At 37.4% G+C, this 27,826-nt stretch overlaps 1 protein-coding gene across 1 annotated transcript; it reads right to left on the reverse strand.

Moving 5' to 3' along the window:
• Positions 1-1,192: 1,192 nt before the first annotated feature.
• LTN1 (listerin E3 ubiquitin protein ligase 1) lies at positions 1,193-26,703 on the reverse strand (the record flags this gene model as incomplete). The annotated part of the gene is made up of 27 exons (XM_009874302.1): positions 1,193-1,432; positions 2,537-2,708; positions 3,161-3,347; positions 4,071-4,145; positions 5,070-5,307; positions 5,605-5,818; positions 7,583-7,727; positions 9,033-9,168; positions 10,000-10,142; positions 10,621-10,725; positions 10,875-11,034; positions 11,910-12,111; positions 12,848-12,998; positions 13,543-13,696; positions 14,605-14,607; positions 14,647-14,886; positions 16,670-16,862; positions 18,310-18,351; positions 18,864-19,649; positions 20,037-20,184; positions 21,446-21,636; positions 22,687-22,860; positions 23,496-23,676; positions 24,125-24,177; positions 24,889-25,119; positions 26,149-26,247; positions 26,500-26,703. Coding segments are annotated over 27 exons (4,867 nt in total), but the record flags the coding sequence as incomplete, so codon positions are not given.
• Between the last annotated feature and the right edge of the window lie 1,123 nt (positions 26,704-27,826).

The raw sequence follows: 27,826 nt of genomic DNA on the forward strand, positions 1-27,826 counted from the left end.
GTCTTGTTGAACTTCATCCCGTTGGCCTCAGTACACTGCCCCAGCCTGGCCAGGTCCTCTGCAAAAAAAGTGACAAAAGGGGGCTTTGCTTGTGGGAGAGGTCTCCCATCCTCACACTGACCAGGGCGGTTTCTGCTTAGCTTTACCTACAGCCAGGCCCTCATGGGGGCCGCACCCACAAGCTGCCCATGGAACACAACACATTCCGTACGCCTTTCTCCTCCCAATGGCACTCGCGTCCCAGCAACACCCACCCGCCTACACTCAGCACCTGCTCGGCCAGCGGCGCACCCTCACGCCCTTTCCTCGCCTACCCCGAGCCACAAGGGACCTCAAAAAACAGCACAAATACACAAAATATCTTCAGGACATCCTAACCCATCACTCAACTCACACCATGAGTACAACGGAACACTATCATAATCAAATTGGGACATTTAACCTCACCAGGTAGGCCGCAATCTTAAAATTCACACTCTGGAAACATGCCTCTTGCAAATTACCTAAAGCAGAGCCACTCTCTCTACAACTCAGAATGCTCTAACAAATAACACTCTTAGGCAACACAAAATTAGCCTCTCTCTTCACAAAAGCCACTGCTTGAGGGGAACCAAGAGACCTGTCTTCGGAGACCAGCTTACTCCTCACGACCTGGCACATCTCGCCTTGTCCCTCCACAGCACATTTTCATCTCACCCTTAAACTTGCTTGCTCTTCACCCCATTTCTCAGCAAGGAGTCTCAGCACTCCACTGCGCATCCAAGACCGGACTAAAATTACCCACCAGTCATTAGTCAAAATACAGTACATCTGCCTTAGGTGCAGTTAAAGAGTTGTTCCCTGACTCCTCTACACAGAAATCATGCAAATTAGAAGGAAATTAGCACTCATTTTTCAATCTACTGATTGATTATCATTTTTAATAAACCAAAAAGAAGTATACTGGGAGCACTACCTTCCATTTACCACCTCAACTTCTCCAACATTGGAAACCCTATACTTTTCCATTTTTTTCCAAACAGAGTATCAATAAACATACACTTAATATATTGTTACCAAGCTAGATTCTGTTCTCATCAGTCATTTAGAAGAACAAAACTCTAATGATACAAAACAAAAGGAACATGGTCTGGTTCTGAGAAGCAGCATTTCTTAAAATGTTAGCAAAACACTGAAGTGAATCGAAAAAAACAGCAAAAAGTCTTACTAACCGTCATGCCATTAAATAACTGGGTGCTAGTCTGAACAGAAGATATTTCCTGTGCAGAGAGCACGCTGCTGACGTACTTGCTTGTAAATTTATCTACAACACTGAAGACTCGTTTCTCGCAGCTGTTCCACCAAAGCCTGACCATGGCCGGCAAGTCTTTCAGCGTGATACGGTACACGGAGCAGGCCAAGTGCGGAATCTGGGATGAGAGGACTCCCGCCCCTGGGAAGGGAAGCAAAGATGTTGAAATATGCAGACACTTTTCATCACAGATGTTGGTTCCCCCACACCACATACAAAAATCTTCATTCCAACGTAACTGCGGGAACTGGAGTTTCATGTACACACTGTTCCTTCTATCTTTGCTACTGTACGTGCTCGTTTGACTCTGCCTCTCTCTGCCAGTCTGGTTCCTTTGTTCCTTTGGCTAACACTTCACCACTGGAAATTCACCCACTAATTTAGAGATGAACTCTAGGCAGACTACCAGAAGTTGCAAACAGTTGTATATTATAGAAATGACAAAACGCCCACTTTGAAGTGAACACACAGTAAGATGTTTGGAGCACGTTTGAGGTTTGCAGCGTTCTAGAGATAAGGGGAATCTTTCTCTTGGGATGTCATGTTAGTCATTTTCTCTTACTGGCATCCAGATAAATTCTTCTGCAACACATAGTAATAAAGTTCAAGCAAAAAAATTAAGAAATGAACGCTTACATTCACACACATATATAAAATAACAATCTCAGTGAAGTAACTTTCAAAACTAAATCCTTTCTTAAAGTTTCTCAGCTAAAAAACCCCCCATCTTGTTTTCTCTCATCGCGGCTGATTAACGCCAAGTCTTCTGAACAGCATGACAAAAACAACACACAATTTAGCGTCTCAAACATCGAAAAGAATGTATATAAAAATATATTTTTTGTTTTATTTATGTATAAAAATAGAAATTCCATTTAGCATTAAAAAATATCTGGAAGAAATTGAGAAGTCCCAGAATACATTACACACTTAGTATTTTAGAATCGTTGCATACATTCAGGGTTCAGATTGTAGCAATCTATTATTTCTGTCATGAGTTAATAATCTAAGCATTTGGGTTTGGGTTGGTTTTGGTTTGGTTTATTTTCCTTGATTTTTCTGATAAACATTTCAACTTTGGTTAAGCTTCAAATGGGAAATGTTAGCCAAAAATTTTTAACGTACGTCTGCATTTGTCTATGTACAGGTAAGATTTTCTAAATATATAGTTTTAGTCAGAAAAGCATATTTAAACTTCAGCAATAGCAAATGTCTCTGAAATGCATAAATACATTGTTTACTAACCTTTAACATCTAAATGAAGCTCTTCAGTGAAGAAAGTTTTTGTATCCTTATTTGGAACTTCAGAGGTTGGCCCAGAAAAGACAGGGTTTTCAGGCATGAGCCTGAACAAGTGATAAAGCAATTTATTCAAGCTTTTAGTTCTTCTAAGGTATTGTGAGTAGAGAACTCGCAGCTGATAGTGTGAAAAAAAAAAATAAAATCAAACAACACAAAACACAGATGAGACTTAATAAAACAGAGCTTATTCTAGAAATAATACAAATATGTTTCTGGAGGGAGGAAAAGCAAGACTGTGATTCAGAACAAGGGTTTAAGAGTGATTTAGTTCTCTGCACCACTTTGAAAGGTTCTAAGATCATAAAACGTAGCAAGCTTTTTTGAAAATACCACAAAGAATAATCTAGTAATGTATCTTAATTCTTTATTAGTCTAATATTACCAGCCTTAACTGTTGCAGTGCAGAAATCCAAGTCTATTGATGCTTTCAGAATTCCACTAATTCCACAAAAACAAGCAGTGGTAAGCTACATAAAAGTTTTAAAAGACTGGACTCAGCTTCAAGATTCAAACCAAATGAGTGTATTAAGAAGCTCAGTTAAAAGGGAAAAGACTCTGAACATATACCTGAGAAGAAGCTGCTTTGAAGAAAGCTAATGTTAACTTCCAAGTGAGAAGATACCCCAGGACAAGGCAGAACTCATCGCTCAGGGGCTGAATAACTGCGAATTCTCCAACGGGAATGCATTCCAGGATGTTCTCCAGCAAGAGTTCTTGTGTGGCCAGGACAGACATAAGCGCCGCTGGAGGTGATCTGGGGAAGAAGGGGACATGGCATCCTAAAACCAAATCTTCAGCAGAGCATGAACTGCATTTATGTTCACAGCTTTCCTAGAAATCTGTTACCAAAGCCACGCAGGTAGAATATAAAAGAGGCCTTTTATTAGAGGAAAATTTACTTCTGCATTCACACATTAGTGCCAAATTTTAATTTTTTTTTCCTGAAATGGTCAGTTGTTGAGCTTACCTCTTGCAAGACAAATAAACCTAAATGCTGGTCACTTAATCTGAGAGTGGTCTACAGCTGAGCTGATAGAACCTGGATCATGGACAGCTCATTCGCTCACAGGAACGAGTGAACAATGGATCCCCTAATCACTGATGTGTTTGGTTTAGGCTTTGGCATTGGATTGAAAAGCCTTTTGCAGCTCCATAGTAAGAAAAGGTGTTAAATATTGGGCTGAAGTTAAAAAAACAAATGTTCTTTTTAAAATCAGTTACCATTTCCCTCTTGAAACTGTTGACTTTATTAGATTCAAGCTTATAAATAAATCAAATCAATTTGGGAGGTTCAAGAAACTGAAGTTGCCTGTGTAGGTGGACACCTTCCGAGTACAGGAGTCCAGCAAAAACCTGTCAAGATTTACAGTATAGAGCACACACTGCACTTACTCTAGCACAAGGTCAGACTTAAGCAATTATATTGAACACTTTCAATAAAATAGTTATTTAAAAAAAAAGAGGAAAAAATACACACAATGCCAATTCTTCCTCTTCATCACCGTAAGACTTGAGATCTTCATCATCAAATTTAGGCAATTCAGGCATTAATCTAGACAAATATAGAAAGGAAATATGATTTAATTTTTACTATTTTAGTATATTTGATGCATATTTCTTTGCTTATGTCAACATTAACAATAAACAACAAAACAACAGCAATTATTCCTTCATAACAACATAGAATCTTTAAGAGACATGCCACCGTTGCAAATTTGGACCCTGAATGACAAGAGCCAACGACAATGAACCCTTGTTCAGTTCTTTTCCAGACCCTTTACACTTCCCAAGTCATGCTATAAATCAGCTACTCTATCTCAGAATAAAGCTAGTGCAACTTTAAGCCTCAGTAGAAGTCAAAGATAGTTGCAGCTTCCTATGCTTAATCCATGTGCCTTGCAATCTGCATTTTAAGCAGTCAAATGCACAAGCTATTTTTCAGATTGTTTTCTCTCTTTTGGTATGGGATATCAAAAAAGTTCATAAGACCACTACACATTTTTTTCCCCACTTTCTTCATCTTCGTATCTAAAGTCGTGCAAATAAGAAGGTCATACTTTTTAATGATACTGCCAACACAGATCAAACCTGGAATATTTCAGTTTGCATTTTAGAATTCTCCAAGTGTTAAAATAGGAGCTAACAATAAATAGCTTTACAGATACAATACCAGTATCTGTGTAACTACGGTACAGAAGAAGTTGTATCTTCATATGCTGCAGCAAAATTTCTCAGTATATGTTTAAGTCTACTTTTACAATTACATTTAGCATTCAGAACTTTTTATTATGTTCCCCTACATGCAACAGAAATTGTCCAGCTAAGGATTCTGTCCCGTAACGAAACACGACTTTCCCAAATACATCTATAAGGGCATGTTTTATAGCACATTTGAAAAAAAAAAAAAACCAAGGGAGAGGCAGGGGCGAGTCAGGAGGAGTTCAGTGAAGTGAGTGAGAAATGTGTTGATTCTTACTTATACAACATGTGGTAGACAGAAATCTGCACAGGTCTAGCCCGGAAAAGCAACAATGGAGATAGAGTATTTAGTACAGTCTGGAGTTTATCGGGAAGGTTTGTTTTCTGGCCTGCAACAAACTTTGCTGGCAATTTATGGTTTAACAACTGATCCTTTGAGATGTATGTTAGAGCTTCACCCAAAGACGTTAACACTGAGTTCTGAAAGGAGCCTTCAGATGCATTTTCTGTTTCTCCTATGTAAAACAGAGAAGGACAAGCTGTGATACAGAACGGATGGATGATACCATAAACAAGAAACAATGGTACACAATTACTGGAAACATCTCAGACTGTGCTTATCAGAATCCATCTGATTTTAAAAGTCACAATGTTAAGTGCAATTACGTTGCTAATTAGCACTCAGGTGTTCAAAACAGTGACTTATTATATGTTGACATAATATTCCTATAAATTCAAAAATATGGCCTGTCAAGTTCTATTGCAGAAAAGCCTGAGAGGTACCACTGTTACCCTCCTTGCCATATACTTGCCTGTGACTTTCACCAACAAAGGTAACAGCAAATTGTGAATTCCTTCAGAAAAGAATTCTTTCCATTCACTGATCAAGTTCACAGGAAGGTTTTCAGTAGTTCCGGGAGCTGCAGCTTCAAAGTAAGCACTAAGGGCTGATGCTAAGTCACAACTGACACAAGCAAAAATCTGCACAAGCGGCACATGGTAAAGCGAACGGTTCTCACTTGTTGTCTGTGAGGAAAAAAGAAGAGGAAGATTTCTGAACGACAAATTTGCTTTAAAATATCTTTCGCACTCCCCATCTACACCAGAAAGTGTCATTTCAAAGAAGACTCAACTGTGAAAACCAGTTTAAAACTATTTAGGACATGAAAAGAGTTTAACAACATAACATGTATTTCACTAGTACGTGATGAAAATTATTTCCAAGTTTCATCAATATTTAGGATTCTGGATTGCTTCCTTAGTATGACCTTCTTTTCCCAATGTCAGAAAGAAACTGCCACCAAGTGGATTCAAACAGAAATAGACACAGATGCAGCTTATTTTGAGCACTTGTGCAGCCAAGTGAGCTAACACTGATATGGGAAGTGTTCTCACTTTTCTCTCCCAGACATAAAACCTTTAACAGCATCATGCTTGTGTGTCCAAATTGCAAATGAAATAGGCAAGATGCTGCTGTGAACTAGAAATTACTGAAGTGGCAGCCAGGAGAATATCTCCTCTTTCTCAACATAGCTGCTTCTTTTTATTCTTAGAATCTTACTACCTTGCCAAAAAAAGGAATATTGTTAAATATTAAAAGTAGTCCAAACCACTTAATCTATGCAAGAAGTTTTGCATATAAGTCTGTTGCTTCTTTTGTTGTGGGTCTTTAATTAAAAAATACAGTTTTGAGATACACACAGCACAGATAAGATTAATCCTGAAACCAAGAAAGGCCACATGGAAGTTTCCAGCCTGCCCTTACAAGTGTGTACTGACAGAGGGGGCTACAATTAGCAAACAAACAGAAAAGCTAGAAGGTGAAAGATTCTGTAGCTTTATCTGATTAATAAAGAACTAGTCAGCTGTTCACTTGACTTGTTTTCTAGTGGCATTAGAATATCATTTTCACATTTCATGTGATCAGATATTGAAACACAGATACTGCTTTTAATTTAGTTAATTTTTATATGTCATGTTAGACTTTGGTCTTAAAGGGGTATTATTTTTCAACATATACATCTTCAGCAGACAAATTTCAAAATTATTCTCCAATTCACAATGCCATTACTAAACATCATATTAGGTCAAGGGGGAAGTAATTGCATGTCCATATACAAAAAGAAACAGGAGGTACAGTACGCTTTGTGCTTTTAAGCCACATACAACATTCATCAAAAGAAAGATTTTGAGTAACTCCTTAATTCTGCGTCAAATATTTGCTAAGCTGAGATACCTATATCCCTGCCATATCCAGAGAATCTAAAAGCTAAGTACATAAAAAACAGAGATGCAACACTGGCACTCAGGAAGAAAGTAAACTTTATTTTCTTAGCTCTGTATTTTGCCTGAGATGTCTTTTAAAATAAGTTATCTTTGAAATGCTGAGCACCTAGCTATTAATATAGATTTCTAAATTGATTTGTATTCTAAACTCCAGGCAAGAACCATTAAGAGCGCTCTGATTTCCATTCCTCTTGGCAATCCTCACGCGTTTTTGTTCAAATGTAACTGCTCTGTGGCATGGCTTCTGTAATATTTTACTATATCATCCTGATGTCCAACTTCTCACCTTGTAAATAGACAGGTGAACTTTTAACGTACCATTTTCAAACATGTAGGATGAAATATGGATCAGACAGCCCAGTAAGACTAGAAAAAAATCAGTTACTTTGTAGCCTGTTTTTTAACACATCCTCCCGCCCTCCCCTGCATCAGTCCAGTAGGTTCAGGGGCACCAGGAGGATCCCAGTAAAGCACAGTGGTTTGCAACAGCCTCTTTGCTGTTACCTCTAACCAAGCCAGCATGGAGCACAGGATGAAGTCCCACTCGTTGTCGGCCAAAGGAGCTGTGGAATACTTCAGCAGCAAGGGAAGGTAACGAATCATCTCTATGTTGAAACCAAGCAGCTGAGGACTTGTTTCTTTCAGATTGCTGTAAAAAAAAATACAGTTCAAGGTCACATATCTTCACATTGCAGACACAAGAGTATTTATATTCTTGCCTTCACTCCTCCTCTCGGGACAAATTAGTTTTGCACCAGGACTGTGCTTTGTCCTTCCTGCTTCTGATAGCCTGTCTTTCAAAGTTAGAATACTACACTAGCTGCCAAGTCCAAGTCAGTCAGTCAACAGGTACAAAATAGACCATCAGAGTCACTTGCTCATTTGCTTGTTATCCAGATTCCTAAAATTGTACCATTTACATATTCACTTAAGTACCATAGAACCATAGAATCGTAGAATCACAGAATGGTCTAGGCTGGAAGGGAGCTTAGAGATCATCTAATCCAACCTCCCTGTTATGGGCAGGGACGTCTCTCAACTAGATCAGGCTACTCAAGGTTCCATCCAACTTGGCCTTGAACCCCTCCAGGGAGGGGGCAGCCACAACTTCTCTGGGCAATTTATGCCAAAGTCTTGGCGCCCTCCTACTTAACAATTCCTAAGATCTAATCTAAATCTATTCTCCTTCAGCTTAAACCCATTTCCCCTTGTCCTATCAGTGGACACTCTTGTAAAAAGTACTTCCCCAGCCTTCTTGTAGGTTCCCTTTAGGTATTGGAAGGCAGCCATAGTAATATACTTGCACAAACTATGAACTTTAGAAATTTTAACTAAATCAATGCAAGAAAAAGAAAAGACACTGATTTTAACAACAGAGTTTTATAAGTCCTCAAGTGTCCAAAAAACAGCCATTATTTCAAAACTTTGTGGCCTGGATCTTTCTCATTACACTCAAGATTAATGAACGTCAGTATATTTTCACTCCTTGCTGGAAGCTTTCCAAGTTATATTTTCAGGTCCAGAATTTTAAAAAACAGACACTAAAGTTTGGTATACACATTTTCTTTCTACTATTTAAATATGCAATCAGAATTTGGAACTGAATTTCCAGTAACACCAGCAAAAGGTGGTAAGTTGATATCTAGTTGCAGTCGATATCTAGGTGGTAAGTTGATATCTAGGTGCATTAAAAAAGTTCCTAGTTCCTCAGCCTTCATCCACCCAGGTCATTTTCTTCAGTAGGAGTTATTAGATACTTAAAAGATATGTTTATTAAACTGAGGGATGTGATTCTACCAAGGTGTATAAATGTGGTATTAGAGCAGTGGCTGGCAGTTTGTAACTTAAAAATTGATTTTGTCGAATTTGTTTTGAGTTAATATCCACTCTGTATTTTTAAACTCTTGGTTTAGAAACTAAAAAAAAAGTCAAAGTATCGCAAAGATGCACTCACCAGCTAAAGAGAAAGCTGTCCTCATTATCGTTTTTCCAAGTTATTATGAGTTTTAGTATTCCAGGTAGTAGATGATCACAATCAATACTTCTGTCTTTCAAGCAGGAGTTCAAAATGGAAAGACACCCAAATGCTCCTATAACATTATAAATATATCATACTCAATATGTCCTAATTATCAAGAAAAAACCCCCCACATTAGAATGTGTGTCAATTGACTGGATTATTTCATTTGAACTTAACATTAAAAGACAGTTTGTATAATACCTAAGCTTTCCTCTTCGAACCCTTAATCCAGAGATGCCATTGTTAAATCAAAAATACTATATCCAACCCAAACTTAGAAAAAAATAAAACAAAAAATGCCCCTAAACCAACCAAAAACTCATGTAAGATTCATTGTTGATTTATACAATTAATAAAAAGGAAAAATACCTGCTAAGATTTATTTATGCTACTAAAAAATGTAGTATTCTTAGCACGAAAGCACAAAAGCAGTATTGAGAAAAGAGAAAGTTCTTTCTTTTAATTGATGTGTAATTCAAACATGTAGAAGGACTATGTGTGAGCATTTCCAAAGACTTTTCTTGAAAAGCAACAAGTTGCTTTGAATATCTACTGGATATTCAAAGGAATTTTGTAACATATCTCAGTCACCTCTAAGTAATTTTTTGAAAGCTGCTTATGTACAGTGGTTGTGACTCCGCACATGATATTCCATGCACTTGAAGAACTACTACTAAATCCTCCAGTTCTGATTTTGTACCTAGCAGAATAGCTTGTACTTCCTTAATAAAACAGAAGACTACTGTGACAAACAGTCTAGAAGAAACAGGCAAACTGAGAAGACATTTCCTTTTAGGAAAACCAGTATTATTACAATTAACATTTTATCTAGCAGAAAACGTCACTACAAATAATGTTCTTAAATCCCAGTGAAGTGGACTGAGGTTAAGACCATACTCACCAGCAGTGCTGGAAAGCTCTGCCTGTGTGCATGTCGTAAGTTTGGCCACACAGTGTAAAACAAGTTCTTTCTTTTCTTCCTCAATTAAAAAAGGCGACAGACACTGAAGCGTATGCAGTCTGCCCTCTGTTAGTGGCAGAAACCTATTCATGCAAGCAAAAACATCAAGAATTCAATGAACCCAAAACTGTAACTAGTAAACAAAATGTCAACTGTTTCATAGTGATCTAATATCCTATGACATAACTAATCTCCCCACACTAAACCGAGTCTTGCTTTTACATACCATACACATATATTACCAAACTTTTAGTCTTCCACTGTCCTTCATCAGAATCAGTATCATTTAATCATAGAATCACAGAATGTCAGGGGTTGGAAGGGACCTCTAGAGATCCTCTAGTCAAGCCCCCCTGCCAGAGCAGGATCCCCTAGGGCAGCCACACAGGAACACGTCCAGGCGGGTTTTGAAAGTCTCCAGAGAAGGAGACTCCACAACCTCTCTGGGCAGCCTGTGCCAGGGCTCCGTCACCCTCACAGTGAAGGAGTTTTTTCTCATGTTGAGGACATTACCAACATTTGAAACAAACTAGAAGTTTATAGGCAGCAGTATTAAGATACCCTTCTGCAGTCTTAAAAAGTTGTTTCATCTCACAGGATACGGTGTTTTCCATACGAATCACTTTTGCCATGGTTAAGGACCAGAGTCTTCCGTGTTCCTCCGATCTTCAAAGGAGAAGAAAGAGCCTGATTAATATGCACAGTTCACAGTAAAAGCACTTAGAGAAAGTTTGAATTGATATACATAAGTAAATATAGTGCTCTATACAATGCAAAAGACAGAGTTAAGAGCTGTTTTACTTGTTTTTACATACCTATCAAATATTGCTTGCTGAAGGGTAGTCGTACTACTAAGCGTGCTGAATTTCTCATATGTGATGTGCATTTCTTCTAACATATGAAGATATTCCAGGAGCAGATAAGGAGGATTCTCCAATTCTTCGATCCATTGTAATGAGTACAACAATTCTGCAACTAATTCAACAACAAAAGTTGTTCTTTACAGGCAACTGCTGAATATTTGCAGTGCACAAGCAAGAAGTTTCCAGTCAAGGTTTTGTTGGGTTTTTTATATGTTTGTAATGCATTAATAATATTATATTTACACACAGTCTCAGGTGCTTCAGAGCATGAACTGGGTATCTGTTATTGCATCCTAAAACATAGGAGCAAAAAAAAAAAAGCTAAAATAATCTAAATATTCAGGAAATTTTAAAGTAAATTAAACATGACGAACTCTATAAACTCCTCGCTATTCTCTCGGGTTTTTTGAGTTTTTTTTAATATATATTTCTTGCAAACAAAAAACCAACAAACTACTTTGACGCTAATAGTTAGCATGTGGTTTCTTCATCACCTTACAAGACCTACACTGAACAATTACACTTATCATGTAGAGAACTTTGGAGACAGAATTGTGGATTTGATAATGCTGGCTCTAATCTGATATTTTTTCTGGTGGAATTGCTGTCTCAAAATATCTTTACATTATAGCTAAACACTCAGGGGATTTATACGATGACAGGGATACAGTTCTTACTGTCCACTCATGCCAATGCACTGTGTGCTTTGGCAACAAACAACTTTAAACTTCTTCTCCAAATTCAAAGTTCTCTTAAGATAATAAGTATATAATCACAAAAGGTCCTAGAAATATAAACACTATACTTGTGCATACTTATACTTTTAAAAGAGAACTGAAGGGAGAAAAACAAAAACAAAACAAGGTAAAAAGGTGATTTCTCATATCTGTAGGCCACAATTTAACTGCTCATTTCTAATTATCCATTCAGGTTAATTTACAACGAATATAAAATGAAATTCCCTTAAGGTTTACCATGGAAACTTACTTATATTGTCAACTTTCTTTCTTTCTGCATCATCATTTTCATGGACTATACCATTTTCCAATTCAAGTAGCACCATTTTACTCAGTAAGGCTGAAGTACACAGATGGCCTGGGAGTTTAGTTGTACCACACAGCTTAACACATGATCCCAAAGGTTCACAATTCATACTAAGCCTTCCTTCCAAAAGAGGTTTGTGCATCCACTGTAATACGTGCATAAGGAGAGTATGAACAAATAATTGACATTTTAATGATGCATAGAAGAGCTAAGATCTGTTTAACTTGGAAAATTCTGAATTATTTAAAAAAAAACCATGACAAACACAAATTAACACCAAAAGTATAATAGTGAGGATGACCCACTCCAGCATGTTAAAGAAAACTCTAAAAGTACAGCAGTAACTTGAAACTGCATTGCTGTCTCAGAAGTAAATAGCTATCTTCAGAACTGTATATATTTTACAAGACATACTAAGGTTACAGAAATTTGGTGGTTGGTCAGGACATTTATGTCCTTCCCCACTCTCCAACTCAACATATGTCAGCATTTTGTTGACAGCCAGCATATCATGTTCCTCTGCAGGAATTGGGGTCTTTCACAAAATGAGTCTTACAGAACAATCAACTTATAGATAAGAACATCTTAACAAGGTATATTCTGTCAGACAAAAATCTTGAACTGTACAGCATCCTGCTGGTGTTCATGCAGAAAAGGGTAATTTCACGGATCTGATTTTATCCACTAGTACTGAATGGGGCCATAAACACACAGCTTTTTGGCGGCTGTCACAGAAAAAGACCGAAAAGAACCTCTGCACAGACACAGGCACATTCATGACAGCAAGTGCCATGAGAAAATTCAGAATGTTTGTCACCCTAAAGGACAGAGGCTTGAGGTAAAATCAATTACCGTGTGAAAGCCCATTATCGTTTTCATACCTCAGTGGATAGAGACTCTTGCAAGTTCCCCCATTCAGTTTTGTCTGGTGTGACATGCTCCACATACGATCCCACAAGGTACCCAGACTGTCCATCAGCTTCCATAAGCTTAGACAACAAATCACTAACTGCAGAGATCAAAACCTGAAGGCTGTGAAAAGGAGAAAACGCTGCAAACAAGTGTGGTACTATCCAGTAAAAGTAAACTGGTTTATTTTACATCAATGCCATGCTATATGCATGCTATACCAACAGTGTCTTAAGTTATGCTCTGCCCACAGTTCTCACCTCTGGCAGGCTGAAAAATCATAAAACCATTAAGGCTGGAAAAGACCTCTGCGCTATGATCATCAAGTCCAACCACCAACCCAACACTACCACGACCATGTCTTGAAGTGCCACGTCTACACTTTTCTTTGAACACCTCAAGGGATGGCGACTCCACTACTTCCCTGGGCAGTCTGTTCCAAAACATCACCACTTTCAGTAAATAAATTTTTTGTAATATCCAATCTAAACCTCCCCTGGCGCAACTGGAGGCCATTTCCTTTCATCTCATCGCTTGTTACTTGGAAGAAGAGACTGATATTCAAATCTCTCAGTAATACGGATGCCAATTAAATAAAGAATAGCATAGCACTGATCTTAGTTTGAAAAACAAGATATTATGAAACAGATATGTATATCACAATTACCTTTCAACATCCAAAGACGAAGACTGAATTTGATTCTTGACCCACAGTGCAGATTTGTGCAAAAAGATACTCTGTTTCTGCATACTGCGAAGCTGACGCACAAGTGAATTTACACCAGACATCCAAGTATGTTTTAACTTACATACAAGTAAATCTATTGTAGAAAAAAAAAAAATAACAACAAACTCACAAGCAAAACCATCATAAACAGGTAAACTCAAATTACAACCTACAACGTACATCAACAACCACATGCCTAAAGGTCCTAGAGCAGGAAAAGAATTCTCTTTTCTATGTGCTATGTGCTTACATGCAATAACTATCAGGGACAAACATACAGATTTCTTGCCATAGAGCAATTTGAAATTAACTCTGTCACACAGGTAATATTTATTTGACAATGAGTGATGTTCCTGTAGTCTGTCCATATGGTCTTCACAAATCTCAAATCTTTTCAAAACACTGAAATACCAAACATTCACAATATCAATAGTCATTTGCACATCAGTGGTGGTTTTCAGGCTATCACTGTCCTACTTCACTTCTACAAGAACACTGCAACATTTTCTGCTTTGTATGTACATAAATGCATACATTAATTTATCACTCTCAAATTCTGCATTCAAAGAATATAAATCAGGATCTCAGTCTGAAAATGAGACACTGGTGGAGAGAGGAATGGGTCACAATCTGTCAGAGCACTTGACCAATACAAATGGTTTCAGAATAAATATATGTATCTTTAAAGAAGTGATCACTCACATTTCTTCCACAGGATCCCCAAATTGCAGAATGAACAAACTAAGTTATGTAACACTCCAAAAAGTGTGGAGTATCACAGCCTCAAGGACAGCTAAAGCACAGGGATAGTAACACCAAAAAAGTTTAAAAACCTAATAAAGATGTACAGTACTTGATGTTTAGTAGTAACTACTTGTTTCTAGTAGTACATTAAAGCACAAATTTTCACATCAGTTACAGCTGCAAGTGTTTAAAGTCCATAAACTCAATATTCTATTATACACTTGAATCTGTTTTATCAAGAAATGCAGATGTTCTCACCAACTACGAAAAGGTTTGGTTGAAGTTCTTTTTCCAAATTACCTGTTAAATGCGTAGCATTCTGCCTCTGAGCACACAACTGGAAGATGGTAAGCAGCAAGTCTTCTGAGGACGGCATCAGTAAACACCCTTTAACTGAGCTGAAAAAGCTTGAGGCTACATCGCAGATGAAAGATACTGACGGTTCAGTATTTCCAGCTTCAGAAAGATCCTTGGCTTTAGAAAGAGCTGCTTGAAGTTTATCAATAATCCTTTCCACAAAAGTTTCACCAATTAAAGATTCTGTCGGGAAGAGGAAAAAGATAGCATGCTTTGATTACTTGGTAAACAAAGACATCACATTAACATGTACTGTTTTGGTTTTTATTTACTGATTTTGAATGCAAAATAAAGTGCAAACTAGTTTCAATCTAACATATACCTAAACTCTTTCTTATTCCACAGTCATCTATGATCACTCAAGCCAAGTTCCACTTTGCCAAGTGTCCTTTCCCTAAAGCAGCAAAAGCATCTCAGAGAAAAAGTAGAGCAAGTGGAGAGTGATCCCTTCCCCTTTGATGCTTTCCCAGCTTCTGGCAATTAATTGTGAGCCAGAGATTACACCTGGACCATTGCATATAATTAACTCAATCAGACCAATCTTTCACGAATACGCTTAGAACCTTTCTCAGCAGATCTAGGGAAGCCAATCCCATTTACCCTCAAACTCCACGGCATTCTGTGGCAATGAGTTCCATCATTTAATTATAAACTGTATGAAGAAGCAAGACTGCTATCTAAACATCTGTAAGCAACCTAAGGTTCTTCCACTTAAAGAAACAACGAAAAATGTCTGCCTATTTCTTCCTACTGTGGCCAAAGTGTAGGTCCCTGCACTTGGTCTTATTTAACTTCATACCATCGGCCTCAGCCCATCAACCCAGCCTGTCCAAATCTTTTTGGAAGTCCACATACTCTATTTTGTCCTAAATCACTAAGTCAAGAATCACCATAGTGCCTGAAGGTCTTAGACTTCATCCAACATGCATTAAAACCAGGTCAAAACCCAGCACAAAACAAGCTCAGCAATATGCCCAGCTCTACAGCCAAAAAAACCAAAGGCAATCAGCCCTAGGACACCCCTGACTCACAAACAAGCTGGCTGGGGAGAGAGAGAACAGGTTTTCCTGACACTCCTCTACAGCAAAAGTTGCAGTAACACAAAAAATCTTACAACACCCTCAGGATGCGCTAGATATGAACATCCACTGCGGTCAACTTGTTGTGTGCGTCTGAAACTTGAAAGCACCATGACTGTGCCCAGCATTCAGACCAACTTAAGTCTGTTACCTCAGGGATCACAGCAAATGCCAAGTCTAAGAAAACACAAATGACAAGTTTACACACAAAACAAAGAAAATCAAACTCTGCTAAAAGTCTGTATCACAGATACCACAAAACACAAGGAAGAAATCAAATAGATCTGAAATAGGATGTTATTAATTAAAAATAGATTACATATACAGCTTAGGTGCACACACACAACTTTTAAAACACAAATCTAACTGAAAATGACTCAAAGCAATTCAAAAGTCCTTTAACAATGCAGTATCCACACATGTATAGGTCTATAATCTATGTTTTACATTCTAGTTTTGAAGGTAAATTTCGGATGGTACGGTTTAAAAATTAATACTATTTTACAGAACATCAGCTAATAAATCAAACTTAATTGAATTTCCCTCAGGTTTTCCAGACTCACAAATCTGAATGTGTTCTATGAACACCGATTCTTGTTCAGCAACGTAGGGAAAAAAAAAAAATGTCGCTGCTGCAAGTTAGTGTTACAAAATTAAACTGGACATGGTTAATTGGCTCAGGCAAAAAAAAAACAAAACAAAGAAACCAAAACAAAAACTAACCAAACCAAATAAATACTACCAAAAAGAACCCAACACTAAAAACTCAGAAAAAAAGCCTAGAGGCATTCCTTCAATTCTAGAAGACCTCAGATTCCTTTGAGCCTTCTACAAAGCTTAAGTGTGGTATTTACACTTCACAAACTGCAAGGAATAAATATGCTTACCATTTTTAATGTGTTGAGACAGCACTAAGCTCAGGAGGGTCCATCTTTCTGAAGAGGATGATTCTGATGAGGCTGCGATAGGTTCCAAACCCAGGTGACAGAGATCATCTGCCAGCATTACAAGCCTTTCTCCAAGTGTTTCTCCTTTCAGCCAGTCAGAGATTAAGGAAAGTCTTGTTGTGCTTGAGCATGCCTGAGTCACAAGAAAATAATTCAAAGAATCTTTTAAGGGTATTAACTTTTGTTACTAACTAAGCATAAAACTGCTCTGTCAAACCTGCACACATTGAGTGGCAATCATCATCTGCCATGAACAGTAAGTCTCTAGGTGTTATGTCTGCAACAATCCCCACAACTTTCTGCTTGGTCAGATGCAGCACCTCAAGGCTAGGTCAGACCTCTACTTCAAAGTGAAACAAGTCACCTTCTGGAAGCTCTTCTTTTTCCTTTTCTCCAATTATAGAGCCCAGGGAACACCTATGTTGGGAGTTATCATTCTAACTTTTGGATGGCCAGGTTGGCTAAAATAAAATCTATCGGTAACATTAAAATCTATATAAAGCATCTCTAGAAAGAAACAGAAGGCCGCAAATCAGAAAAACATTGTTTTGGTGATAAATCACTGTAAGTTACAAAATCATAAAAACTGAGGATCCCTAAAACACAAAGTATCTGTGAGGAAAGATATTATGGTCAACAAACTGGATTGCAAATCAAGTGCTAAGAGGTCTTGCGCAAAAATTTGTAATACACTTCATATTTCACCCCAGGCAATCACTTAAATGCCAGTCTCTCAATATCCTACGTGAAAAGAATGATCTTACCTTTTCCTAGTAAGCATGATGTCAGGGTGATGATACAAATAATCTTAAATTATTGGTCTACTAACCAGCTCAATTCTCTCTAGCTTTCTCGCCAGAAAGAAATCAGGAAACCCCCTGGCTCAAGGAGTAAACTGACCAAAGCCAGATGGAACAAAGACGCTTCAGTTTTGGGATCATCATTTCATTTCTAACAACGTCCCCAGATTTAACACAGCTTAAAAAAGCAACACGGAAACTATTACTGCAAGATTGACAAACTATGGAAATTATCACTCTTTAAACAATAATGATTAAAAAGTCACAGAATCGCAGAATGTTAGGGGTTGGAAGGGACCTCTGAAGACCATCTAGTCCAACCTTCATCCCAGCATACCTAACCACTACACCATAGCCTCAAGTGCTAGATCTACTTTTTTTTTAAACACCTCCAGGGTTGGTGACTCCACCACCTCCCTGGGCAGCCTGTTCCAGTGCCTCACCACTCGTTCAGTAAAGAACTTCCCCCGAATATCCAATCTAAACTTACCCTGACGCAACTTGAGGCCATCTTCCCTTGTCCTGTCATTAGTAATTAGAGAGAAGAGACCAGCACCAGCCTCACTACAGCCTCCTTTTAGGTAGTTGTAGAGGGCAATAAGGTCTCCTCTCAGCCTCCTCTTCTCCAGACTAAACAAACCCAGTTCCCTCAGCCGCTCTTCATAGGGCGTGTTTTCCATTCAAACACATTAACATTCAAACATATATAACTCTGAAAGCTAAAATGAGGGAAATATTCAAAACAACACAAAACAAGAATGAAAAAGACTTAAGAGGTACCTTCTGAATTATCTGGAGAAAAATAATCCATTTCAGATCCATCTAAAAAGAAAAACAAAATTCCACAATATTTATCAGATTCTTATCATATTCTTTGCTGAATAGGAAGCACATAATACAGTTTGAACTGTCAGTTTTACAACTTGATTTTCTGCAGGAGATACGCAGAAGTTGCTACTTTTCAGTAACAAAGTTATCGTGCATACTATTTTTGGCTTCCAAGTCTTTCTCTACCCCACAGATAATAAGGGACTGTATTTATAAGGAAGTCCACAAATGACCAACAGAAAAGCATACTGTATAAAGATGCAAGAATAGAGAAATCTTGATGTTACCTTTTTTATAATGAGTTACACCATGTAAGAGGATGTACGTCATAACCTTTCACCCCAACACTGTCATGTCAACCCTTCCTAAACCTACCTTCCTTACACTGAACTTACGCAAATTCATGTACCCATTCCACAGCCCCAAAATAAATTAACCAACCACAGCCCACAAAAAGACTAGTCACTTTGATAAAAAGCTAATAACAAAAAGTACCAGAGTCATACCTTCGTTAAATCATCGAGAATGATCTTACGTTCCTCATTACTGTTGCAACAATTAAGAACACTGTACAAAATATCAACCAGAAAATGGGTGTCTTTCCTCCAGTCTTCTTTCAGCCAAGTTATTAAATTCATATACAAAAATTGTACAGATGGACTTCCATGATGACCTTTCATTTCATTTTGGGATTCAGCTTGAGGAGAGCTGGCATCATTAACCTGCTCCAAGAGCACTTGAAAAATTTTGTTTGAAGGAAAAGAGTTGAGCAGGGCAGAAAGAAATTTCAAATGCTCTTCTGACTTCTGTTCACTGACATACACAATACTCAGTTCAGCAAGGCTGCACACAAAGTTCTCTAAAGGTTCTTTCCTTAGAGGTGAACTACGCTGCAAGTCAGTCTGTATTTCAGAGTCACTGTTTCTCACTTCTGTGAGCTTTCCACTCTCTGCGGTTTTTTCAGATTCATCCTCATCTGTAAATCTGATTTTCAGAGATTTTCTGTTGTTCGGTTTTGTAGCTCTCTTGGGATTCTGAAGAATTTCTAGCATACCAGATATGGCAAACAAAGATTTCTCATCAGCATCCAGTGTATCGACATGAAGTACACATGTTTTTAAAAGATGGTCCCAAAAATTCGACAACAGTTTCTGGAAAACTTCATCTGCACCATCGCCACTGGAGAGTTCTGCTTTAGATTCCCAGAAGCTCAGCAGTTCTGCTATTTGATAAAATAACGGTCCGTTTTGTAACCTGGGCTCCTTAAGTACAGCATCGGTAAGAGGAATTAGCTATAAAGACAAAAAAATGACTGAGCAACAGCAATCCAACTAGATGATCATTTTATTATTAACAATACCAGGATATTCTGTAATTTTGAAAAATACTACAGAAGTACTTCTGAAAACATCAGAAATACTCATGCTTGAACACTTAATAAAACATACAGGTTGGGATGCTTTTTTTGGGTGTTTTTTTTCTGGTATAATTAAAATCACACAATAAAATGGATTATTAGACAGCAAGGAAAAAATTAACTAAAGTCAGTGACATTATTTTTCCCATAAAATCTAGGAAACTTTCAGCAGAGAAGTAAATCCTCACAGAAGTTTACCTTTTCCTTTAACTTTGCATCATTACATCTACACACTAGAATATTAAGCATCTCTAAGAAATACCTGGTCGCATATAAGCATTCGATGAACTTGTCTTTGATCATCTTCTTCATCTATTTTCTGCAGGAGGGCAAAGCGCAGGCATTCCATAAATGCAGTTACAATCGCTGAACTTTCCGAAGGGCTGGTGACCGCTCGCTCACTCGACAACCTGTCGAAAGGCAAAGTTGACGGGGGCACACTCAGTCACCCCCAATTCCGAGGAACCTGGCACATTCGTCACAAGCGTAACCTCAGTTGTGTCTCACCAACAGGAGAATATCGAATGGCTGATAGGAGTCGGATCAAAAAGAATTCAAGAGGACGCATTTCAAGAGTCAAAATGATAATCCAGGCATTTAATATAATTTACATTAAAATAACTTTTTCATCTCGTTTTAGCATTCATTAAAAAAGTATCTAAGTAAAGAGAGGAAACCTCTCCAGTCAAACATACCAGCCGTTTGTCAAAACTTCTTTGAAATTCTTCATACACACCAGAGAGGATTAGAAAACGTCACTTTCCATCACTATAGAAAAAAAAACCTCAACAAACTAAAACAAAAAACCCCAAAAGACAGTTTGATCATAGCCACTTTGAGTCTGAACAACCACGATTTGTTTGCTTTTCAATGAAAATTAGACTACACAAATTACCAGACCAATATCACAACCATTTTACTGCTTGTAATATAATCCTATGTGCTTTTCAAAAACAACTCGTACATAGTTCTCTTCCCCAGGAGCTCTGCTAAGGGCCACATGAACATCAATCTAGAATTGATTATTGTTTTAATGTTACATTTTATTTTTTCACAAATAACATATATATGCTTTTGAATACACAATGCACATGCATCTATTTAAATTAATTTGACTGAAAGTTGCTTCAGATGAATTTTACAGGCAAAAATGAAAGTAGTTTCAATCCTTTAAAAATGAGTATCACAACAATTAAAGTTCCTGCATATAAGAAATATGACCATGTTGCAACCCCCAATAATCGCTAATAATTACTGACTGGTGAGAAGAGCCTGACACCTTTAAAGCTACTCTTAATTTTAAATTAATTTCCTATTTTAAAACTTATTATGGAATAAATACGAAGCTTGGCAAGAGAAGACAAGAATGCTTTAGGTAAGGAAGACATAATAAAATCAAAAAACAGCTGAAGGTTTAAGAAGATAGGGACAACCATAAAAGACTGAGTCTAGTTTTGGATATTTACAACTATTTTAAAAACATGACTTTCAAATACAATATTGAAAACAGTCTTTTCTCAAATAATAAATCAATATATGTTTAAATATCCTTAAGTCAAATGATATGCTACTTATCTTTAAATGCCTAAAGAAGATTAGCTCTCCTACTTCCAAACGTAGAAGAGACTGATTTCAAATAAATAAATAAACGAATAAATTTGCGATTCATACCCTTGAATTATAGAGCTGAAAAAAGTTCTGAAATATTCCAGCTTTGGTTCTGCAATGCCAGGAGGTACTTTGCTAATGAATGGCAAGAGATTTGGGTATATGACGGTAGCCAGTCCTCGGCCACCTTCTCGAAGCACGGTCCACAGCTTTGGTAGAACTCCCTTCCTGGCATTTACATGACTCCAACAGTCCTACAGAAAGGAATACACTTACTGTAAATTAAATAAGAATGTGTGGCCTCAGAAGTACTACAGAGCTAGACATTTCATCTACCTTCCTATGCCATAGACAAAACAAGTTCTTGCAAAATCTACTTTCACTTGCCAGTATTTTTAAAACTTTGTAAGCTTGTGAATTTAAGAAGTTAACGTAGTCAGTCTGTTTCTGTATTGTTTAAAATCAGTGGATCTTCCCTGTTAGCAAACTGCAATAGAAGGCTCCTCTTTAATAACGCTTTAAGGATGCTCCATAAAAATCATTATTGTACCTGGTCATGTATTGAATTCTGAGTTCTTATTATCAAGAACAAGCAATTATTTCAAAATCCTAACTTTAGAAGCATCACTAACTTCAAAATTCCCTTGAAAAATCTTGCGATGGTTACGAAATACCTTGGCACTTTCCTCCCACACCCTGAAATTTTTTGTTATCTGATCAGTCACAGTTCTATCTTTTTATTTATATCTGTATTTATAGCAAGCTGAGCAAAGATTTTTTTCCCCATAAACTGTCCGTTTATATCAGCAGTTACAAAAGAGATTTGCAGCATTAAACTCTCAAAAGATCTCAGTCTACGGCAACACCACTCATGCTGCTAGTAACTTCAGAGCTGGTATTTAACTTAAAATTTTAAAAAATAAAATAAATAAAAACAAGTTATAGAACTGAGCATTGAATTAGAAGGGGAAAATACAGCAAAAGTGCATGGCAGGTCATTTTTAAACAAGAAAAATGTTTTAAGTATTATTTTACTTATTAGCAACTATATTTAATCATTTAATCAAAGGGATTCAGGGTAATTTAATTAAACTTATAAAAGAGCTCTGTCTTTCAGATATGCTGGACACAATATATTTAAAGGCTACACTGAAAGAAGGAGCAAGTAGCATTGATGAGTTCATGTCAGCGACCGCAAAAAAAACCCTGTCAAGCTGTTCTTCCTAATTCTACACCAACAACAAATGCGCTCGGTAAAAAGTTAAATTTGAGTAAATTATCTGCCCTTAGGTTTCCCACATTACCTCAATAGTGGCAATAGCATAAAGAACAGCTTCCCAGAGAGCAGGACACACCGCTGCATCGCTGTCATCAATGCTGAGGAGAACAGCAGGACAAATTCTTGATGCTTCAGCTTTCACCAGCTCAGGCAAGTACTGGCAAAAAGCAGAAGCCAGCTCAAAGAAAGCTGAGCGAACCTGGCAGGAGAAAATAAAACTTTAGTCAAACAACAACACTTTGTCACAACATATAGTTTATAATATTCCTTTTGATGTCATTCTAACTTAAAACATGCAGTCCTCATATTTTATAATATCAGCAAAGTTTGATAGGTCTGTTCAATATTTTAAACTAATTTGGTCGGTATTAAAAAGCTTATAAATTATTTTAATATACTTCTCAAAAGGCATGTTTTTCCCAAAAGCATCTTGAAAATTCTTACAAAAAGACTACCAGAATTAATTCACCACTCTATGCACTATTGGTCTTAGCAGATCGAAGACCAATAAAATGGTTTAAAAAAATGAAAATCCAAACCCACTAGGAACACATGCAGTAAGCTGACACAGTTTGTATCTTTTACATAAATTTGAAATGACTGCAGATTGCCAAGAAGTTGATGATGGTGACATGGAAATAAATTAACCTACTGGGCAAATTTTAGAGCAATATTGTCTCTTTGAGTTCTATAAACCTGAAGGCTGTTTCATACGTAATTCAGTAAAGTACAAAATTCATTCTCATAGAATACAAGTAACTAATAATTGCCTAGGTTCAGTGTATTATCTTTACCTAAACCCAACCAAAAATAAAGAAGAAATTAAAAAGTCACCTGTGGTATGTTGTGTTTGCTGTATTTCCAAAATTTGTTTTGGGACAGAAGGGACACTAACTTTTCCTCCAGTGAATGCATCTCTTTCTTTGGCAACATGCTAAGCAACTTTTTTAAAGCTAACAAGGAACAAGTCAGAATCCGGAAAAATTTGGCTTCCCTTTCTTCCTCTGGTACAGTTCTCGGAAAGCAAAACAAAGCAAAAAAAATTAAAGTGAGCTATAAACAAAGCAGTAGGCTTCTCAAGCTCTTATAAACTGTCTAAACTGTCCTGTCTTCAGTTTTTCTGTGTTCTATTTCAGATGCCAGCACCACAAATATATGAATTTTCCATAGGTTCTAACACATTACAAAATTACACTATCAAGTGTTAGAAAAAGAGATAGTTTCAACTCATCTCATCTTTCAGCTATTCAAAAACACTACTCCTAAAAGAGTTGAAAAAACAATTAGACAACTGATAACGCTTTCAAAAGCACTCACACTTTGGTTCCAAAAAATGTTGCTGGGATCTGGACACAAATAATTATTCTGCCTCTTGAAACAAAACTAAATCCACTACCTCCAGGGACAGAGAACCCAATGCAGACCAAGACTTAACCCATACACATTAAAGCAGGGTAACATACTGAGGGTCACTGAGTGTATCAGGTGTTTCTTTCAGAAGGTGATCTTGCAGCACCTAGTGGAAAAAAACCACATATATATACACATGAGAAACTCCTATTTATGTGAATAACATAGTCTATTCACTATTCAGAAGCAGCTCGACAATAAAACTTTACAGCCTCTGAGTCAAGTTTGTTTCAACAACATAATCTCACTGACTCAAGGCTTCCTACTACCTTCTAGGTTGCAGTCCTGTGCCAACACACCTCTGGTAAAAAGCCGCCAAAACAAAACGGGTAAGTTTGCACATGACAGGCCAAGGATACAAACTTTTGCCTTTCTAAATGCAGTCAGTCAGTTTCATATATGATGGGCCTAAAAGCATTAACCTTGGTCTGAGCTAAACCTGTAGAGGCTCTCCGAAAGAGGCTCACTGCTCAGCATTCTTTAATCCTTTACCACTGCAGCTAAACTACTCCAGTATCATTATTCCATCTGTCAGAAACATTATGTGATGACTGAGCATCATCACATAGAAGTGCACACATGAAAATTCCCTTCATATTCACTTAATTTCTCTAGTTTCAGCCATTTTAACCACAAGCCAAAAAAAATACTAAGAGGATGCGTCTTTGCCTCAGTCTTCTCTTCACGTTAGCAGGAGCAAAGTTTCAGAGAAAGAAATTTAACCATGATGTATAGATGGGGGCAGGATGAGTCTTCTAATGAAAACTGACATATACTCAACACAAAGCCTTGAAGAAATACAAAAATATAAACTCACATTAAGAATTTCATCTTTACAGAATACTAAGGCTTCAGGTTGTTTGCTTGAAGGAAAAGCTTTTTCAAAAGCTACTTTTGCAGCAGAAGCAGCTGGAGAGTAAGTGTCACACTGAGCAATCAGCCAGTATCCCATTATATTTTTTAAGTAAGGAGCTAAGTGTTTCTTTACTTTAAGAATCAGTTGCTCGAAAGACTGCTGAGTTGCTTCTCGAACACGGCGATCATGATCCTGTTTAAGAAAAAAAAAAAATTATTGTTTTAAGAAATGACGGGTACTTCAAAGCAGAAATGATGATAAAAACCCAAACCATTTCCCCATTGAGCCATTTTTGCAATTAATTAGGATGTAGAGATTTGAAAATATGCAACAACGATGACAAAAAAGTCTTGGTATCCCTAGATAAAAGGGGAGTCCTAACTTAGCAGCATCATACTTCTGATGGGTTGCACATTCAAACTTGATTTCCTGATATCCCTAACTAGAGTTTCTATTTTCATTTTATACAGAGATTTAACAGAAAGGCAAGTGGCAAGAGAAACAGGAAGCCTTGAAGACATTTTTTTGGAATAAAACAACCATAAAACTACACAAACTGTGCATCATTATCCATATGCATACACATATTTGTGTATGCATTTACAACACCATGACTTTCTGTGCTCTTGGATCCTAAAAGAAATACTAGGAACTACTCTAACTAATCAGAATAGTGATTCATTTTGTCTAGTATCATGTTTCCAATAGTAGTCAGTTCAGATCATTTGGAGATGTACTAAATATATCAGAAAATTATGGATTATAAGGCTGTGCGTGGTCTTCCCATGTTTGGGCACCTTTTTGTGGGTTTAGGGTTTGGGTTTTTTTTTGTTTGCTTTGGTTTTTAATATTAAGTCTGCTCAGATATTAGTCCCACATCAAGAAAATTTATAATTACTTTACCTGAACACTCTCTTTAGTTCTTCTGGAATATACATAAAGAAACTTTTCATGAGAAGAAATAGCTTGTCATCTTTTTAACATAAGAGCCTAATAAATAGCTATATCCATCCATCCTAGGCATCAACAGTCAAGATTCCACCCACTGCCAATATCAAAACATCTCCACCATAACCAACACTAATTTCCTTCAGCTTCTTATTTTTCCTAAAACAATTCAGCAATTCCACCACAGTTTGATATATCAGTGAAGACTGCCTTAGTGGTTTTCACAGGAAATATCCAGAGAAGTTTTTAATTAAGACACTTTATAATACTTACTAGTGAGATTTTACAATAAATTCTTGGCCAGTAAGGAAGAACACCTTTAACAACTTCTGCTTCTCTTTCTTTGCACATTGTCCCAAACTCTTGCATAGCCTAAAATGAAAATATCAAAAGAATGATTGAAGAAGTCGGATAGATATGTTCTGTAATTTTATGAATATTCCATCAGCACTGTGTAGCAGACTTTTTTATAAGTCCTCCACGTACCTTCTGGACTGCAGTCTCAACAAATTTACCAATACAAAATTAGTACTACCTGCCTTGATATATTCCTCTCCCATCCTTAAGAAAAATGGACTGTTCTCCAGGAAAAAAAAAAAAATACGGGGCAAATGATACACCTACTTTTAATTTTGTTGTGACATCCCTTTTAGAAAGTTTTCTCAACACCATTCGAAAATCAGCATCCACAAGGCTGTCTATTTCTTCTGCTCCTTGGACTGCAGGAACATATCCTAGATCACTCTGAGATGTTCCAAAGCCGATAAACCCAGGCACCGTTCCACGCTCTTTGGCGAGGAGCTCTGCAGCTCGACCGCTGCTAGAAGGCTGACAAAAAAAAAAGGGACTAAAGTCATTTTTCTATTTCAGTCATTTTATTTTGCACACATCATGTATTTGAAATAATGAACCTATCTATATTGTATTAAAAAGCTACCTATGCTTTAAACATAAAAGTATTCTCCTTAGAATCAGCATTCCTTGTTCTCATAATCCATGAACATTTACAGAAAACTTTAATGGTTTTATACATATATAGAAGATAACAGAAAAGTCTTTCTGTAAGGGAACAATTTCTGAAGAAGCCATCCACCTTCCTTCACTTCTGCTGTTATTAGCTCTTCTCATGTTATTGCATGTGGACCAATACAGCTCTCAAGGATGCTTTTCATATCATTGAGAAACATAAGAACACACATGAAACAAAGGACAATTCTATGCTACCAGCAAAAATGGGGCCAAAAAGGATTTAAAGGAATAGCAAAAGGGCACATATGCAACACAGGATAACACTAACCAATTAGCATTACAGTGGCTGTTTTGAAACTCAGCATCAATTCTAGGCTGCCCCAGTTAAGCCAACACCTTGCTCAGTGTATCAGTGGTGCATGTGTATATCAACAACATTGTTTTGAAAAGGCTGTCCTGAAACCACCTTATGCCTTAATGTCCCCTGTCATGCCACATAGTCCACATGTCTTTTCTTTCCAAATGACGGCTGCACTTCTGTGAGGGTTTTTTCTTTTTAAAGGAATGACAACTTGCTGAAATTCATTATACTTTTCTGACTGCCATAAGGCACATAAACCACAATTTACCTGACTACTACATCTACAGATTACATCATTTTTTCTGGATGTGAAACCTTGGCTACAAGAACATGTTTCTTTGCAGGGAAGGAGAAGATTTGTAGGAGTCACACAGCTTGAACACAGCACTTCACCCACAATCCTCCCATCCTGAGCAAGAGGCACACAGGACAGCTGTCACACCACTTCAGGCCCGGCGGCAAAGCAGGAACACCAAGACGGGAGTGCTTGAAGACTGTCCACAAAAAATACACTCAAGGTGCCCACCGGTACCTTGCTGAACTTAACACCCGCGGGGATTTTGCGGTTACACCATCCCACCCTTGCCCCGACGGGGATGTGCAGCAACACTCCCCGAAGGG

The sequence above is a fragment of the Apaloderma vittatum genome, unplaced genomic scaffold, assembly GCF_000703405.1.
Source record: "Apaloderma vittatum isolate BGI_N311 unplaced genomic scaffold, ASM70340v1 scaffold10448, whole genome shotgun sequence".
In the NCBI taxonomy this organism is placed as follows: Eukaryota; Metazoa; Chordata; class Aves; order Trogoniformes; family Trogonidae; genus Apaloderma; species Apaloderma vittatum.